Source organism: Dipteris shenzhenensis, chromosome 15, assembly GCF_047967505.1.
Source record: "Dipteris shenzhenensis isolate YYH24624 ecotype China chromosome 15, Dip_SZ_1.0, whole genome shotgun sequence".
Lineage (NCBI taxonomy): Eukaryota > Viridiplantae > Streptophyta > Polypodiopsida > Gleicheniales > Dipteridaceae > Dipteris > Dipteris shenzhenensis.
In genome coordinates, this window is record NC_141610.1 from 33067725 (window position 1) to 33084373 (window position 16649).

The following is a 16649-nucleotide window of genomic DNA, read 5'->3' on the forward strand; positions in this document are numbered from 1 at the left end:
CTTTTTATAGCCATGCTCATAGCAACATCAAATTTTGCAAATTTTACTCTCCTTAATAACTTTGTTATTTGTCATGCACCTCATGTTGTAAAGTGAAGTTTAAGAGGGACTGTTTAGAATTTAAAGTGAATATAGTTTGCATTTTGTATAATAGCCTAATATGTGATGATTGCCCCTACCCTCTCCTCTGCCATCTTCACCAATCTTCTAAAAAATAAGGTTAGGTCAAGTTGATCATGAGGATGGAGCATTGACCCATGTAATTCCATTACCTTGGCATGCTAGGAGCTTCACACAATTTAATTACCAAGAATTGTAAATCCATAAAGCTCGTAAGAAAATTCAAATCCTTTTCCACAACCATCATCTCTGACAAGGTTAAAGTTCTTTGCTAAAATTCCTCGATACTTTTTACAACAGTTTTGGTGGAGTAAAGAGCTAGTAACACTTGGCAAATCCCCATACACTAAGCACATAGGTATAGGTTGTAAAAGGTGCTTGTTGACACCATGCATCATAAGAGAGGCAACCTCTCCAATGTCTAAGCATAATTAAATATACATGTATTTTCTTGCCTTTTACATGATGTAAATAGATTGCAAACATGTAGGTGTTCATTGCAAGCTTCAATCATGGAGATTCTAATGCAAGAGTACTCACTCCCTAGCATGAATAGGTTTGTGAGGCGAGTCGGGGGAGTTTGTGTGAACTATGAGTACTTAAACCCCACAGGGGTTATCACTTCAATGTCGACCTCATGGTGTCGATTGTTGCCCAACGGTCATGAGCGATGGAATAGATATAGAAATTCTTTAAGAAGAAAGCATAAAAAATTAGTATAAAATGGAAGGGCATTCAAAAGATGATTCTTGTTGCCTAGGAATTGCGAGCTATGTAGGAGAGTGTGGGAATTCTTTATGAAGAAAGCATAAAACATGAGTATGAAATGGAAGGGCAACAAGAAGATGATAAGGACCTAATAATTGATTCATACACAAAAACATAACACAAAAGACTACAAAATATAGGGTAGAACTCTACCTCAAATCTCTCTCAGAATCTCACGGAAACTATCACAAATGTAATGCACCCACCCACTCACACCCATGGTCCACTACAAAGGGCACATCTACCAAGGACTCAAGATTCGAAAGCGGGCAACTAGCTCAAGTGGGCAAATGCCCTACCAAGTCAAGCTATTATTGCTCTGCCTCTGCGTACTATCCTTGCCACCCTCCTATTGTTGTCTTTTCAAACCTTCAACTCCATCTCTCGTCTTAGTCATAGACTGAAAGCCTTGTATTCCTTCACTAGCCCAGACGTAGATGCCTCCAAATCTTTCTGCATCTTATTAGGGCAGTTTTTAGTATGTAGATGAAGCAAGCATTAAGAAACGGGACATGTATGCACCCAAGTTCCAATCATTAGGATGCCAAACATGGAACATGCCAAGGTTTTTAGAATCTCGACCCCAAACCATATGCTAGAATGAGAAGTACTTCCCCAAAGAACTAGCCGTCAAGGTTCGAGGTCGGTGGAAACTAAATCTCCATAGTTTGATCAAAGAACTTTCTCATTTGAACTAAGGTAAAAGTACTGCCAGAAAAGCCACTAGAAAAGTTTAAAATCAAAACTTCACACGCTAAAAAATGACATGGAACGATAGCTCACACAATTTCCTTTCAACAAATGTAAAATTTACCACAATAAAATATAGTGAATAGTCAGTAAAACTAAAATGGCAGCTGAATAAAAGGCAAACTGTAGTCTACGAGATGGCTTGTTCCAGAGGGCATTTCCACGGGCTCTTCAGCCAGCTTTTGGAAAAATGCAGGTTTGAATCTTTCCAAGGTCTCATTTAATGAGGCTTAACGCACTTTTTGCAATCCCATGGCAATGAAATCGGTTGGGGCATTGGAATGCTGAGCTAGAATCTTGAGGTTTCAAGATGCTAGGATATGCTAGCCCAACATACTCAGTTGGCCCTGGCAGTGCATGGGGCTGTGAAACTTACCTACTAGTGGGGCTACGATAGCCCCAGTAGCATGTGGGGACCATCGACCTTGTCGTTATGTGGCTTCCGGTGTGGGTCTAGCGCTACAACTTGATCGCACTTGCCACATCGTCGTGAATTATCGGTGCCACATGGCACAAACCCTCTTCTCTCCAGCTCTTGACGGTCGGGAAATGCTCGGGCAACAAGCGGTCGCACGCTTGCAGCCTTCTGGCTGCTCTAGTCCAAAGCTCCATGCAACCATTCTGGCAAACCTGGGGAAGACAACGGACACCCCTGGTATCCAAAATATAAAAATTGAACATTGGGTTTCATGATCTGAAATGAAACTAGCCGTCTCGAAGCATCCTCCATGGCACAAGGCAGGACCTTCAATAATAGCTCACGGGTTTGTTTCGCAGAATGTTCGTCACCATCCAGATTTCACCCACCTTGAGACAAGGAATGATTTTTGGATAGATGGGTCCATCCAATTTTAGCCCCGGTATGAACGTTAGTCGCTTAGAAGTATCCTAAAGATTGTAATGGCTACTATTTTCTTGTCTTGCTAATTCACCTCCCGTCACTGCTCGTCGCTGGATGGCTAATCATGTTAAGACTTTTGAATCTGTCGGAGATGTAAGCAATTTTTGTAAGGTAGGGCGGCTGAACAAGGCAGTTGAAGCTGTGGCCCATATGTTTGAGAGAGGGACGATTGTACGGACGGAGGTCTTATACTGTCTATTAAAGGGATGCATTGAAAAGAAAGACCTGACAACAGGTAGGCGAGTGCAGTGCCTCATTGTTAGTAGTGGGCTTAATTCAGTGACCATTCTAGGGGACCAGCTGATCCGCCTGTTTGCCCTATGTGGGAGCTTACTGGAGGGAGAACTAGTGTTTTGCAAAGTTGCAAAACCCAGAATGTACACGTGGTACACAATCATATCAGCCCATTCCATGCTTGGAGAAAGTGAGAGGGCTCTTACATTGTATCATGCGATGCAGCAGGATGGTATAAATCCAGGGAAATTTGTGTTCTTATGCATTCTGAAAGTATGTACTAACATAGGAGCTATAGGCCAGGGTAAATCTATACATGACCAGATCATCAGAGATGGATTGAGTTCAGATGTGGTCATTGGGAGCACTCTTATTGACATGTATGCAAAGTGTGGAAATTTAGACAAAGCACGTGAAGTATTTGATAAATTGCTAAGCAGAAATGTGGTCTCGTGGAATGCAATGATAGCAAGATATGTGGAGCATGATCATGGTCTGGCTGCTCTACAACTTTTTGAGAAAATGCAGGAGAGCAACATAAAGCCAAATAATGTCACATTTTCTAGTATCTTGAAAGCATGTGGCATTGTGGCATATAGTGTGCAGGGCAAGCTGATACATCAACAGATCATAGAAAGAGGATTTGACGCAGATGTATATGTTGGAAGCACACTCATAGACATGTATGCCAGATGTGAAATGTTGGAAGAGGCACATAAAGTATTTGAAATTTTACCAAATCGAAATGTAGTGTCATGGAACACAATGATTGCAGGACATGCTCAGCATGGGGACTGCCTTCCCGTTTTAGATCTATACATGGAAATGCAAAAGGAGGGCCTTAAGCCAGACAAACTTACATTTCCTTCTGTTTTGAAAGCATGTGGTAATATTGGAGCTACAGGACCAGGCAAACTGATACATGACCAGATAATAAGAATTGGAATTCACTCTGATTTGGTGGTTGATAATGCCCTTATTGACATGTATGCCAAATGTGGGAGCTTGAAGGAAGCTCAAAAATTGTTTGATGGTCTGCTGAATCAAGATGCTGTGTCTTTTGGCACAATGATTTCAGGGTATGCACAGCATGGGCACTGCTTTCCTGCCCTTGATTGTTTAGAGAAAATGCAGCAGAAGGGTATAAGGCCAGGAAAACCTATATTTCTATGCATGCTGAAAGCATGTGGCAGCTCAGGAGCATTTGGTCAGGGCCAATCAATACACGAACAAATCACTAGGAGTGGTTTTGAATCAGATCTGATCATTGGGAGCACCCTTGTTGATATGTATGCCAAGTGTGGAAGCCTAGGGGATGCTCGTAAAGTGTTTTACAAGTTGCCAAGGCATGATGTAGTGCTGTGGAATGCAATGATTGCAGGATATATTCAGCCTGGGCATGGCATGGTTGCTCTGCAGCTTTTTGAAACAATGCAACTTGAGTGTGTAAGACCGGACAGTGTCACATTCTCATGCATCTTGAAAGCATGTGGCAGTATAGGAGCAAGAGGGCAGGGCAAGCTAATACATCACCAAATTATCAACAGTTGTCTTGAGTCAGATCTAGTTGTTGGAAACACCCTTGTTGACATGTACATCAGATGTGGAAGCCTAGATGAGGCACGCAAAGTTTTTGATGGATTAACACATCGAAATGTGGCGTCCTGGGGTGCAATGATTACAGGATATGCTCAGCATGGGTATAGTCTTCCTGCCTTTGAGCTGTTCGAGGAAATGCAACATGGAGAAGTAAGACCAGACAAGGACTTGCTTTTGTCCCTTTTGAAAGCATGTGGCAACATCAGTGCCTTAGGGCAGGGCAAGCGGATACACGATGAGATCAGTAGAACTGGGCTTGATTCCGACGTTATCGTTGGCAATGTTTTGATTGGCATGTATGCTAGATGCGGGAGTCTTGAAGAGGCACACAAAATGCTTGCACAATTGCCAAATCGAGATGTACTGTCATGGGGTGCATTGATAACAGGATATGCTCAGCATGGCAACTGCAGGCTGGCTGGACAATGCATTGAAATTATGCGACAACAAGGTTTGGAGCCAGATTATAGGACTTTCACTAGTATTCTGGCAGTCTGTAGTCATGCAGGGCATGTGGAGGATGGTCGTCTGTACTTCCAATCTATGAAAGAAGAACATGGCTTGACACCAAGCATTGAGCATTTCAACTGTCTGGCTCACCTTCTTGGTGGTGCTGGACACATGAACGAGGCAATAGACTTACTCAAAACAATGCCTCTTAATCCCAATCTTACTGGATGGATATCTGTGCTTACTGCATGCAGAAAACATGGAAGCATAGAGCTAGGAAGGCATTGCTTTGAGCAAATTGTTCGGTTGGATTTCAACAGTGCTGCTGGGTATGTGCTCATGTCCAATGTCTATGCCGAGGGGAACTTGTGGGAGGATGTTCATGAAGTACAATATCTAAGGAGATGTGCCAGTGCATGGAAGAAGCCAGGGATGGCTTGGATGGAGCTTGACGACTATGCTCATGAGTTCATTGTAAGAGACAAAATCCATCCACAACGTCACAAGGTCTATGCCAAGTTAGACAAGTTGACGAAAATAATAAAGGAAGATGGATATGTCCCTTGGTTAGACTCATTGATGGGTCAGAATTCAAACAAGGAAAATCGGGGTGCATTGTATCCATCTGGAAAAGTTAATCTGCCTACAGACTTGAGGACGTGCAACAATGTCTTTTGAGGGATACGTTTCACTATCATGTGCATCGAGCATGCTGCCAGCACTAGGGCTACTTTGGTGCAGCCAAGCAGGCATAGGCCCAGGCAAGCAGCAGATCTGCTGATGCTGGCAATGGCGGGATAATAGCAGCAGAATTAAATACAGGCAGCATGAACTTTTGGACTAGTAGCAGCAAAGCTTCGGCCCTTCTAAGGACTCTCAGGCAGTAAAATGTCTTTTGAGGGATACGTTTCACTATCATGTGCATCGAGCATGCTGCCAGCACTAGGGCTACTTTGGTGCAGCCAAGCAGGCATAGGCCCAGGCAAGCAGCAGATCTGCTGATGCTGGCAATGGCGGGATAATAGCAGCAGAATTAAATACAGGCAGCATGAACTTTTGGACTAGTAGCAGCAAAGCTTCGGCCCTTCTAAGGACTCTCAGGCAGTAAAAGTAAGCCAAGAGTCTGACCAAAATCGGCCAAAGCAGGGGGCACTCCAGCGGACAAGGTCAGGTCTGACAATGCGATCTTCGGCCCTAGCAAACAACAGTTTGGGCCTTCTTGAGCATTAGCAGCTCAGCATGCAACTCAACTTTTGGTGCATAAGTTGTAGTGTGCTTGGCCTCACAAGCCTTGCAATGTCCAGCAGTAGCTCATCTTTCCAGCCAGCCATTTGGTTTACTTCCAGGACGATCTATCAATTGTATTGTTTATACGACAGCCTCATTGGCCATTATTACACTTGGATGTATTGTTTGTGCACTTGGTGATTGCCAAGGCCGTAAAGCAATAAAGCAGTACATAGTAAGCATACATGCAAGCTTTTCGCTGCCAGAAGCATGTGTTCGGCAATCCATATTCAATCCGCTATCAATGGGGTCTTCTCTGTGGAGGATCTCTATGAATTTCTAGATCCAGTTATACAGTTATTTCTTTGTTCATGGAGAAGTAAATTAGTCGCTCCTCTTGTAAATCTGCCATTCAATAAGGTATATCCTTTCTAGTCTGATCAAGCACATGTTTGAGGCTTAATCTCTGTTACTTTTCATGGTGCACATGGAAGATCTGGGTGTAACAACCTTGTTAGTGGCCCAATTTAGATATTGTGTAAACGTGGAAATAGACATTTTTGACAAACAATTCTTGTATTCTCTTACAGGAAACATCAATAGTCCGCTATCAACGGGTCTTCTCATCTCTATGAATTTCTAGACCCAGTTATACAGTAATTTCTTTGTTCATGGCACGAAAATCCGCATGCTAAACAGGTGAAGTTGGAAGTTGAAGTACCTATTAATTCGTGACCGTGTTTCTGAAGGCAATTAGGCACGCTAATGGATATTAACTTCCTATGAATATCCTTACTTTTTCTCAAGTAAATCAGTGGCTCCTCTTGCAAATCTGCCATTCTATCCAAGGTATATCCTTTCTAGTCTGATCAAGCACATGTTTGAAGCTTAATCGCTGTTACATTTCATGGTGCACATGGAAAATCTGGGTGTAACGCCCTTTTTAGTGGCCCAATTTAGATATTGTGTATACGTGCAAAACAGACATCTTTGACGTTCTCTCATAGGAAACATTGATAGTCCAGAACCTCCTGATGAGCGATGGGTTTGAAAGGACATATAATCTATCTTATACTGTGGTTGAAAAGGACCTTGGCATCTTAAAAACCATGACTACGAGTTGATAGGCAATAACCCCTCATGAAATTACCAGGGAGTGTGACAAGTATGCATCTATGCATGTGTGTTAGTACATTCTCAGTGGGCATACTGTGTCTGCCTCCTAGGAAGGGGTTGAGGCCCTAGCTTCTGTGAGAAGCGACCGGGTACCTCCTCAGCTCCTCTGTTAGGGTTTGCTATGTATTGGGTTCAGTTTGCATTTTGCTGTAGTTGCTTGACTCTCAGGTTAGAGCATTCACTGTAGCCAATGTTTGCATTTCCATATTAGTGTGAAGTAGTGAGCCTCCACCTGTTTCTTTCACGTTATCCGAGCCAGGTTGAAGCTAGACCTGTCAATTCCCCCCCATGTTATCCGAGCCAGGTTGAAGCTACACCTGTCAATTCCCCCTGTTTCGGCAGCCTTGGAGCTAGTGCACACCCACTTGAGCGTGAGTATTCAAGCTCCTTGAGGGCTCCTCTTTAAGACTCAAGTAAGAAGGTTAGCCTCTGCAAATCAACAGACAAGAAGACCTATGACAAGAAGGCAAGGAAGGAAAAAACCCTCCAAGCTTGGAGAGAAGAGAACCTACAAAAGGAGCAAGATTTGGGAAGACCTACGAAATCCTAAATGCTCGAGACCTACGGCAGAAGGTTCAAGCAGAAGCATCTTCAAATCTTGCACAGATGTTTGGCGATCCGCAACAGAAATCAATGCAGTTCATGCAACCTGCAATCATGAAGTGGCGTCAAGAAATCCGGACAAATTGAGCTGCATCAAGTTCGAAAGCGTTGCTCTTGTAAACAAAGACACGCACTAACAAAACATCAAGTAGCATCCAACAACCCAAGACTAGATGTGTGTAACAAGGTCAAAGCAAGCATCGATTTGAGCAAAGGGTGATTTGCACAAGTGGTGAGCAGCACTAAGCCATCTACACAAGCAAGCATCTGGTTACAAACAACAAATTTCCTCCATGGGTACCTGTCCATGGAGGAAATAGGGTTGGACGATGGCCGCCGCCAGGTGTGGTGGTTCACACCACCTGACAGTCATCAAGTTGCTAATTTATGTCACCAACCTGTGATTGGTGTAGCGGTTGGAGGAGATGGAATAGGCCAATCATGTAGTAATCTGAGGAGTGGGCCATGGAATGGGTGGCCTTCATGGGCCAAACATAAATTTTCTTTTGGTGTTAGGGCCCGTCCCTCCTATTGGGCCAACTAGGACAACCACCCTTCACACCACCTTTTGGATGATGGCGGGCCGGTGGTGTGAACCCAGACCAAGCTTCGGAAGGGCCTTCTAAGGGCAGGATGTGGAGTCCACATGGGATTGGACGGTTGGTCATGGGTGGTGTGTAGCGAGATGCCCACCCATTGCTTGCCCATTGTTAAAAAACTCACCTCTTGTTGGTTCAATCGGCCACCCAGGGATGGGTACTTCTCAATAAGGCAAATCACACAATGATTATAATACCAATTTTAAATAAGGGCCTATTCCCACTACCAGCTAGGGAGCACGAGTTGAGGTTGTTAATGGAGTGTCCACATAAGCGTTTAGTCTAGTTAAGTTTGATCTCTTAAGAGCTTATCAATTTAACCCCTCTGAGGACTTCTCTTAAGAGAAAGAAGTTGGAGTGTACAAATTTAATGGTTAAGTCAAGGGTGAGCATGGGAATGCCACTTTAAGCAACATTGTTGTTAAGAAAATTTTATTATCAAGATCTATACAACAGGGTAGTCCTTTAAAATGTCTTAAAAAGAAAAAAGAATCCATTGTGACCTTAACTTTAAAGAACTAACTTTAGATTGATAAAATAAAGCTTCAAATAGAGGTAAGGACTTAGGCCTTATTCTAGTTGATTAGCTTTAGCGTTACATTAGGAAAGAAGGGAACTCATTTTAGGGCCCTCTAAGAAATTCACTATTTACCTATTTTTATTGCACTCAAAATATGGGAAATGCCATAAAATACGGATAATTACTATAAAAACATCAGTCTAGTACTCACGCTTCACATTAATTGCATATATAAGATCCTTGAATTTTTGTGCAGTATTTGATGATTGTGACATCGCCAGCGTGTCCGAAGTGGGCCAAAATCCCCAAATCGACCTTGGAGACACCGAAAACCGACGTCCGGAGGCCCGAAAAAGGGCAAAAACAAAATATGGGAAATGCCATAAAATACGGATAGTTATTGCAAAAATGTCAGTCTAGTACTCACGCTTCACATTAAATGCATATATAAGATCCTTGATTTTTTGTGTAGTATTTGATGATTCTAACATCGCCAGCGCGTCCAGAGCGGGCCAAAACCCACAAATCAATCGTGGAGACACCGAAAATCGAAGCTCGAAGGCCCGAAAAAGGGCAAAAATGCTCGGAATGAGGAATTTGCACAAGATTTTGACACTGCCAGCGCGTCCGAAGCGAGCTGGCCAAATCGTGTTTTTGTGCAAATCCCCCATTCTAGGCATGCATTTTTGCCCTTTTTCGAGCCTCCGGGCATCGGTTTTTGGTGTCTCCAGGATCGATTTGGGGGTTTTGGCCCACTCCGGACGCACTAGTGATGTCAGAATCATCAAATACTGCACAAAAAATCATCTTTTGAAGATCACATATGTCAGAAATAATAAAAGAAAAAGATTTTGAATATGATGTATTTTATATTTTTACATGGTTTTTGATACGTTGGCCCTCTTTTGATTGGTCAAGAGCCTATTTTTAAAAGGCCCCAAAATGAACTCCCTTTTTCCTAATGAGACATGAATTTAAGTGTTTTATAATTATTGTGTTAATGTACTCTTAATACATCACACACGTCATGCATGTAGTCTTAATACATCACACACATCATGCATGTAGTCTTGCCGAATAAGGCAAAATGAGTCAGACCAATGAGTATCTCTTTTATGGAACCAACTATGCCATTTGAAAATTATAGCTTGAGAACCTCCTCAAAGCTAAAAAATTGTATGGTATAGTGGAAGTGACAAAAAGCTCCAAAATTGTATGATATAGTGGAAGTTGACAAAAAGCTCCAAAATTGAAGGGTATAGTGGAAGCAAGAGTTTAGAGAGCTACAATGAGAAGAGCCAATAGGCTCATGCTGTCATCCACTTGAGCATTAAAGATAACATTTTTTCTATGGTTAGGAATGCCAAAACCCAATGAAGCCTAGAAGACATTGCCAACTACAAATGAGGACATTAATACTAAAAGACTCTAGTCATTAGAAGATAGGTTAGCAGACCTTAGATGCAAGAGTGCCAAAATGTAAATGACCATTTATAGTAGCAACTGAAAGACCTACTAGACCAACTGTCTATGTATAATGAGAAGATGCTTGATCAACAAGTAGTTGATCTCTTCTTAACAATCTTTTGAGCTTGTGGACGATTTTGTGATACAAAGAGAAGAGTCCCATGCTAACTCACTTCATAATTATCTCACTAATTAGGAAACCAAAAAGCAAAGTAAGAAACCTATAAATTGATACGATATCGCTCTAAAATATTAGTTCTTAATATCATCATCATGGCAATAAAGATCATCATGAGCGACGTGACAAAAAAAAGGACCTTGTTTTTATTGTGGAAAGCTTGCTTTTGACTATAGGAAGAAAAAGACGATATGGCAAAACAAGAGACTAAGCTAGTGATAAAGAGTCTCCAAACATAGCAACACACTAGATTTGTAATACTTATAAATCTTTAGGTATATCTAAGCCAAACACACTAGATTCGTAATACCTAGAAATCTTTAGCAACACACTAGATTCTTAATACTTAGAAATCTTTAGCTATATCTAAGCCAAACAAGTCTGGTCAAGTTGAGAAGTCATAGATTACTGACTCAAGAGCCTTTAGTTTTCACTCACATAAATTGTGGTTTTCTCATCTTGAGAAAAGTGAAAATATCCATGTTGAGCTTGTAGATTCTATACTTCATCAAATAAAATAAAAAAGGATGAACGATGTTCATTTGGATTGTGATATCTTAGAAATCATAGAAAAGCTGTGTGTGTCAACGAATGGTCTAGCCAATATATAAATTTTGCTCCTTTGTCGGTGTGTGTTGTTGGTGCTGATGCCCAGATGTGGTCTAAAGTTGTTCCATGGATTGTTGTAGGTGCAGGGATCAGTTGATCCATTCCCTTTTTTGTCATGTTTTCTTGAAGTCTTTTTCCCATGTTGCTGCCATTGTTGTAGTCAATATTGAAGTCTCCAACTATGCCTATTTGTGTTGGTATTTTAATCCTCTCCTATGCTATTTGTATTGCCGATATGAGCCCTATGTGTGATGCTTGTGGTGACTTGTATACATTGATTATTTCTATTTCCTCGTTGGTCTTTGTCGCAAGAATGGCGAGTATGCACTCTATACCTTTCATGGAAATTATTTCTTCGTATCTCAGCTCGAAACTGTTGTCGTAGTATGTTGCGATCCCAACCCCTTCTATTGTCACAATGTGTTTAAGTTTTGGCAATCTTACTTCTTCTGTGCTTTTTGTGTTCGGTTCTTGCATGCATACAATTGCTGCGTTCTGTAGGTATGGGCATTCGAGGATGTCACATTTGTGGGTTCTGAACGCTCTTGTGTTTAGGCTAACCCAGTCTATCCTTGCAGTGTCCTTGCTCCATAGACTTGCGTCCTCGAGGTTCCACTGGGAGTCTTTTTTGAGGTGATTGATCTCTCGTAGCACCCTTGAGTCCACTTTTATATTTTGTTTCTATATAGGTGCAAGGAGGTATAGGTTTGCTGAGTCTCTCACTCTTGACAAACCTATGTAGGTAAGGCCATGTGTTTCAATGCCAGTAGGGTCAAATGCAAGCTTGTCCATTGTTAAGCCTTGGCAATGGTGCACAGTCCTTGCAGATGTTGGTTGTATAGGGAATTGTGTCGTGCTTACACTATTCAGGAATCAAGCGGTTCTCTATTTGGAACTCTCTTGTTATTTGCAAAATCGATGTCCAAGATTTCGGTGCGTGCTGAAGTTCGTTGTTTCTTATTGATGCATGAGCTTTTGCTCATGCCGCCTCATTGGATAGTTTTATCCATGCCACTAGCGGTTTGCTTTTTGTGTCTGACTCTTTGAAGACCCCATCTGCTCCGTTCACTATTCCATCCTCGATATCAATATTACCCGAGCAAATTTCAACAATTTACCTTGAGTTGTTTGTGTAAGCCTGCTGTATTTCTCGGGTTTGGAGGCGTTTTGATCCTCTTGTTGGATGTCCTGTGCTTATGGTCGGTTGCTATTAGAACGTGTGGGCCTCCTTTGAATGTTTGGAAGATGATGTCATTGTGATCGTCCTTTGCGGCGTTTGTGTAAAAAGGATGTGGTGTTTAGTGCTTGTTTGGAGAAGGTCAAGCATAGGCACTGTTAAATGTGTCGAGCTCACGATTTGTTTGTGCACCTACGCATATTTTGTTTAACATTTCTTAGAAAGGTGTGTTGTTTTGCCTCATCGGTTGCTGAAGCTTATTGTTGTCGCCCAACACGATCCTAGTAACGAGGTTCCTATTGGTTGTTGCAAGAATACACACGAGTCTTTAATGGGGATTGCTTGGCAAAAGTCTCCACAGAAAAGGAGGTCTACACCGCCAAAAGGCTCACTATGTATGTGTTGTATTTCACACATGCACATATTTGCTGCCATGAACGTGTTTGTACCAACCATTGAAATTTCATCGATGACCACCAGCTCGACGTTCTGTAAAGCACTGACAGTGTTTGTAGCTTATCTGTTGAAAGCGCTATGTAGTTGCTTGCGAGAAGTGGCAGGGCATGGCTGCATGTATCGTGCTTCTGCATATACCTCTTGCTGCTTTCCTATGTAAGCCAGTAGAAGAGCTCTGGCAATTCTATGTCTGTTGTTTCCTTGTGTGAGTATAGTCCTAGCAGCACTTGCACAAGCAACATTGCTACAAATGTTTTCCCAGACCCTGCATTACCAGAAATGAATATTTGAAACCTTTCTTCTGGTCTTAGTCTTTTTTTCAACAATATGCCATCCACAATGCCACGTTGCTCTTTGTTTGTCTAGCGATACATTTGATAGTACGCCTTGTTTGACAAGAGGTTGACTGGAAGATGTTGTGTTGCTTTCAATGTGCTCATGTTGCCCACGTTGTGCATTTCCTGTTGCAGGTCGAACTTGTTGGGGTCAAGTGTGATGCTGGATTCCTCCTGATGCACTTGTTGTGCTATTAGTCTTGCTTGATATGCAAATTTCCTTAAAATGTATCTTGCTTGTTGAACCTTTTCTCATTTTCCATGATTTTCTCTTTGCATTCTGAGTGCATGTCATGCCAAGTTAGGTGCATGCTATCCAACGAGTGCTCCACATCTTTGAATGGCAGATAGAGGAGGCATTTCTGTCTGTAGTGGTCCTCCGTGCTGTAGTTGTTGAATTGAATTATCTTGCTGTGCCTCCTTTTTCACAGTTGTCCTCCTTTAATGTCATATTCGCTTGCAAAAGCTGCCAAACACAGGTTTTGTAATATGTTTGTTTGTTTCCTGTACTTGTTGATTATGTCATCGAAGAACACTTCTGTGCTATCTGGTTCCAGACTCTCAAGTTATGACCGTCTCTTTAGTAAGAGAGTTCGTTCATCTGCCACGCTTTGCCATGCAAAATAAAATTTGTATTGTACATGCCATGCAAATAAATAAATAACTCCTTTTTTGGTGCAAGTCATCGTTCTTTTTTGTTCAATTTGAAAGTTATCATTGTCTACGGCGTCTTTGGAATTGCTTTAAGTGGAGCGTTGCTAGATGGTGCATTTGAATTGAAAAACGTGCTACCCTTCTTAAAGTGGTTCTGCGATTTTTGCTTGAAATTTTTACACACCACACAACATGGACATATGAGATGCTATTGCACCGTACAATGTACACCTCGATGATTTTTTTATTGCGGGAAACCTGAGAAACACAGACATTCTTCTGTGCATCCTAGCTCTACAGCCAGCAAACAATTATGAAGTTGTGCAAGACGTCATGGCAAACAACAATTTCTATTCCGATGCATCTACTAACCCGTGGAAAACAAGGTGGTAGCCAAGGACATGTCAACCACTTGTACACGCCAAACGGTGATCAACACCTTAAAGGTTATTGAGCCTAGCTTAAATGGTTCATTCAAGTTGTTGGTGCACAATGGCAAAGACCTAGTTGAAGAGTTTGACATTGGCCAAAAGGATAATAAACAGTCGCGTGTGATGATGCTAGATGAGACAACATTACCAGCAACAATCATTCCATTGCTTCCTTTCAAGCAAAAGCGCACCTACAAATCTTGGACACTTGAGGATGAGGAAGCACTAATCCAAGTGATGGAATTACTTTTAGGACAACCTAGCAAAGGCAATCGCGTGCGCATTTGAGAAAAAAATGGGCCATGGGAGGTACGACAACAAAAGCATTTGCAGCAAGATATACAAGACATGGTCACATGTGGTGATAAGAATTGTCAATGACCCTAGAAACCTCCACATTGAAAGCCCGACCGCAACTCTTGTGAGTCCACAACAAGCCAGCTCTGGCAACAAGAGGAAACACACTGACAACAAAACGGTATCGGCCAAAAAACAAAGCACTTACTATGCCAAAGTCAAAGAGACGCCAAGCTTCGAGTGTGTAGGATGTGGTTGCCTCATGTTCAAAACTAAATTAAAGCTGGCATGAGATAAGCACAAAGAATTTATGAATCAACACAAGCTCTGGGAGCAGAAGGAAGAGGCATACCTGTGCCCCCTCTACGACAACCGTGTCAATGCCGGCACAATGCCAAAATTCAGTTCCCTCAAAATGAAGTTTGCAAACAAAACAAGCAACGTGGCAACTTTAAACAAGGTCAATGAACGCCTTGTCTCCGTGAGTATACCTTTCGCACAGATCAGATATCTAACATACGAGGGTCAGCTCACGCTACACAGGAGTGTCATAAATGTGCTTGCTAATGTCAACAAGGCTCAGAGAATCTTGCCATGCTTTATCGATGACAACACCAGGATTGTTGTGGCCATAAAACGGCACCTGCAATACAACCACAACTACTCCTGTGGCCTGGTGCGCCCGAACATTACCATGCGTGCTCTTCTAGAACTCATAAACACCCCCTTGTATAAGGAGAACAATGTCCAAGTCAACACACTATGGACACATCATATGAAAAAAATGCAAGACGTTGCAACCACCCGAGAGCCACCAGCTATCGACAATGACAATGATGAGGCAAATGAAAACAACGGGACTGACACCTTGGTGCATGGCATCTACACAACCCAGCAAGTAGTTGACTTCAAAGACAAAACCTTCAATGATGCTTCCACACAGGGTTTTTCCCCGGTAGGACTACTATTTGACAAGCACTGCGAGGAGCTGGCATTCCCTTCTCTTTTCTATGGGCAAAAGAGATATTATGGGCTAACAAGAACAATAGCATACCAAGACATAGTCAAGTGGGAGCTTAAATACAAGGACCAACAGTTCGCACTATGCATTGAGAACTTGTTCTTCAAGATGATGAAAGTCCTTGTCCAACGAATTGGATTTCTATTAAAGCACAGGACGCATTTGTGGATATGAACATAGAACAACTGCTACAATCAAAAATTAGTTTCCGTGACTTTGTTTGCCTGTGAACATCAGTTGATTACAAGCGAAGGTTGAAACAAAATGTGTTCGCAATGCTCAGGCAACTAGGGCCACCCATATTCTTTGTGACATTCTCGGGCTACTTGAAAATGAGCGGATACGAAAAGTTGGAAACACAATACTCAACACACAACATATTAGCGCTCAACAAGCCGTTTACCTATGTCTTTCATTACCTCTCACAAGCGCAACAAGAGCATTTGTCTGATGGAGGCCCCCGTCCAGGTCCACCTTTACAATGACGAAAGCTATGGTTGCCATCAACGGCACGAAAGATGTCTTGCTTGTTTCAACTTGGTTTGCAGCCCATGGTGTGTACAATCGTATTGGCTTCTCTAGAACAAACGATATGTTGCCTTCGAAGGTCTCGCCTTTGATTATTGTTGTTGTGGCATCCACACACACGAAGGCAAGAAAGATGTGCCTTCTTCGCCCGAGGCTCGCTTCCCGATGACTTCGAGCTGAAGAACATCTTTTAATTGCAACAATACGGGACATCCCGTGCCTTGAACATTCCGTACTTTGACAACACCTTGCCCTCAAACGCCAAACGGTACGGCACATACTCCGACAAGGAGTTTATGAGCAACGTTGGCAAAGCACCGGAACAAGGCAAGGCTAGCTCCGATGGCACAATTGCTCGTAGTCGGTGCGCTTTAGTACGTGCATTGAACGACGGACCAGGTTGTTCATTTTGCATAGCTTTGAGGAGCTTGCTGGAAGACGAAAAGATGGATTTTTGTAAGAACAGATGGAATGGTGCGAGGCTGAGCCAACAAACAGAAGAAGAGGCAAACAAACGTGGGCAGAACGGAGTGAGAATCTTGACAAGAC

The 16649-nt window shown here is 42.4% G+C and overlaps 1 protein-coding gene across 1 annotated transcript; it reads left to right on the forward strand.

Moving 5' to 3' along the window:
- Nucleotides 1-2160: 2160 nt before the first annotated feature.
- On the forward strand, nucleotides 2161-5680 carry LOC147893707 (pentatricopeptide repeat-containing protein At4g39530-like). Its single transcript, XM_087385477.1, has one exon. It carries the CDS (start codon nucleotides 2594-2596, stop codon nucleotides 5498-5500), a length of 2907 nt encoding a protein of 968 aa, XP_087241603.1. The 5' UTR covers nucleotides 2161-2593; the 3' UTR covers nucleotides 5501-5680.
- Nucleotides 5681-16649: the final 10969 nt, after the last annotated feature.

Bases quoted from the DNA above. Each gene is read 5' to 3' on its own strand.
- LOC147893707 (XM_087385477.1), top strand. From the start codon at position 2,594: ATGGCTAATCATGTTAAGACTTTTGAATCTGTCGGAGATGTAAGCAAT.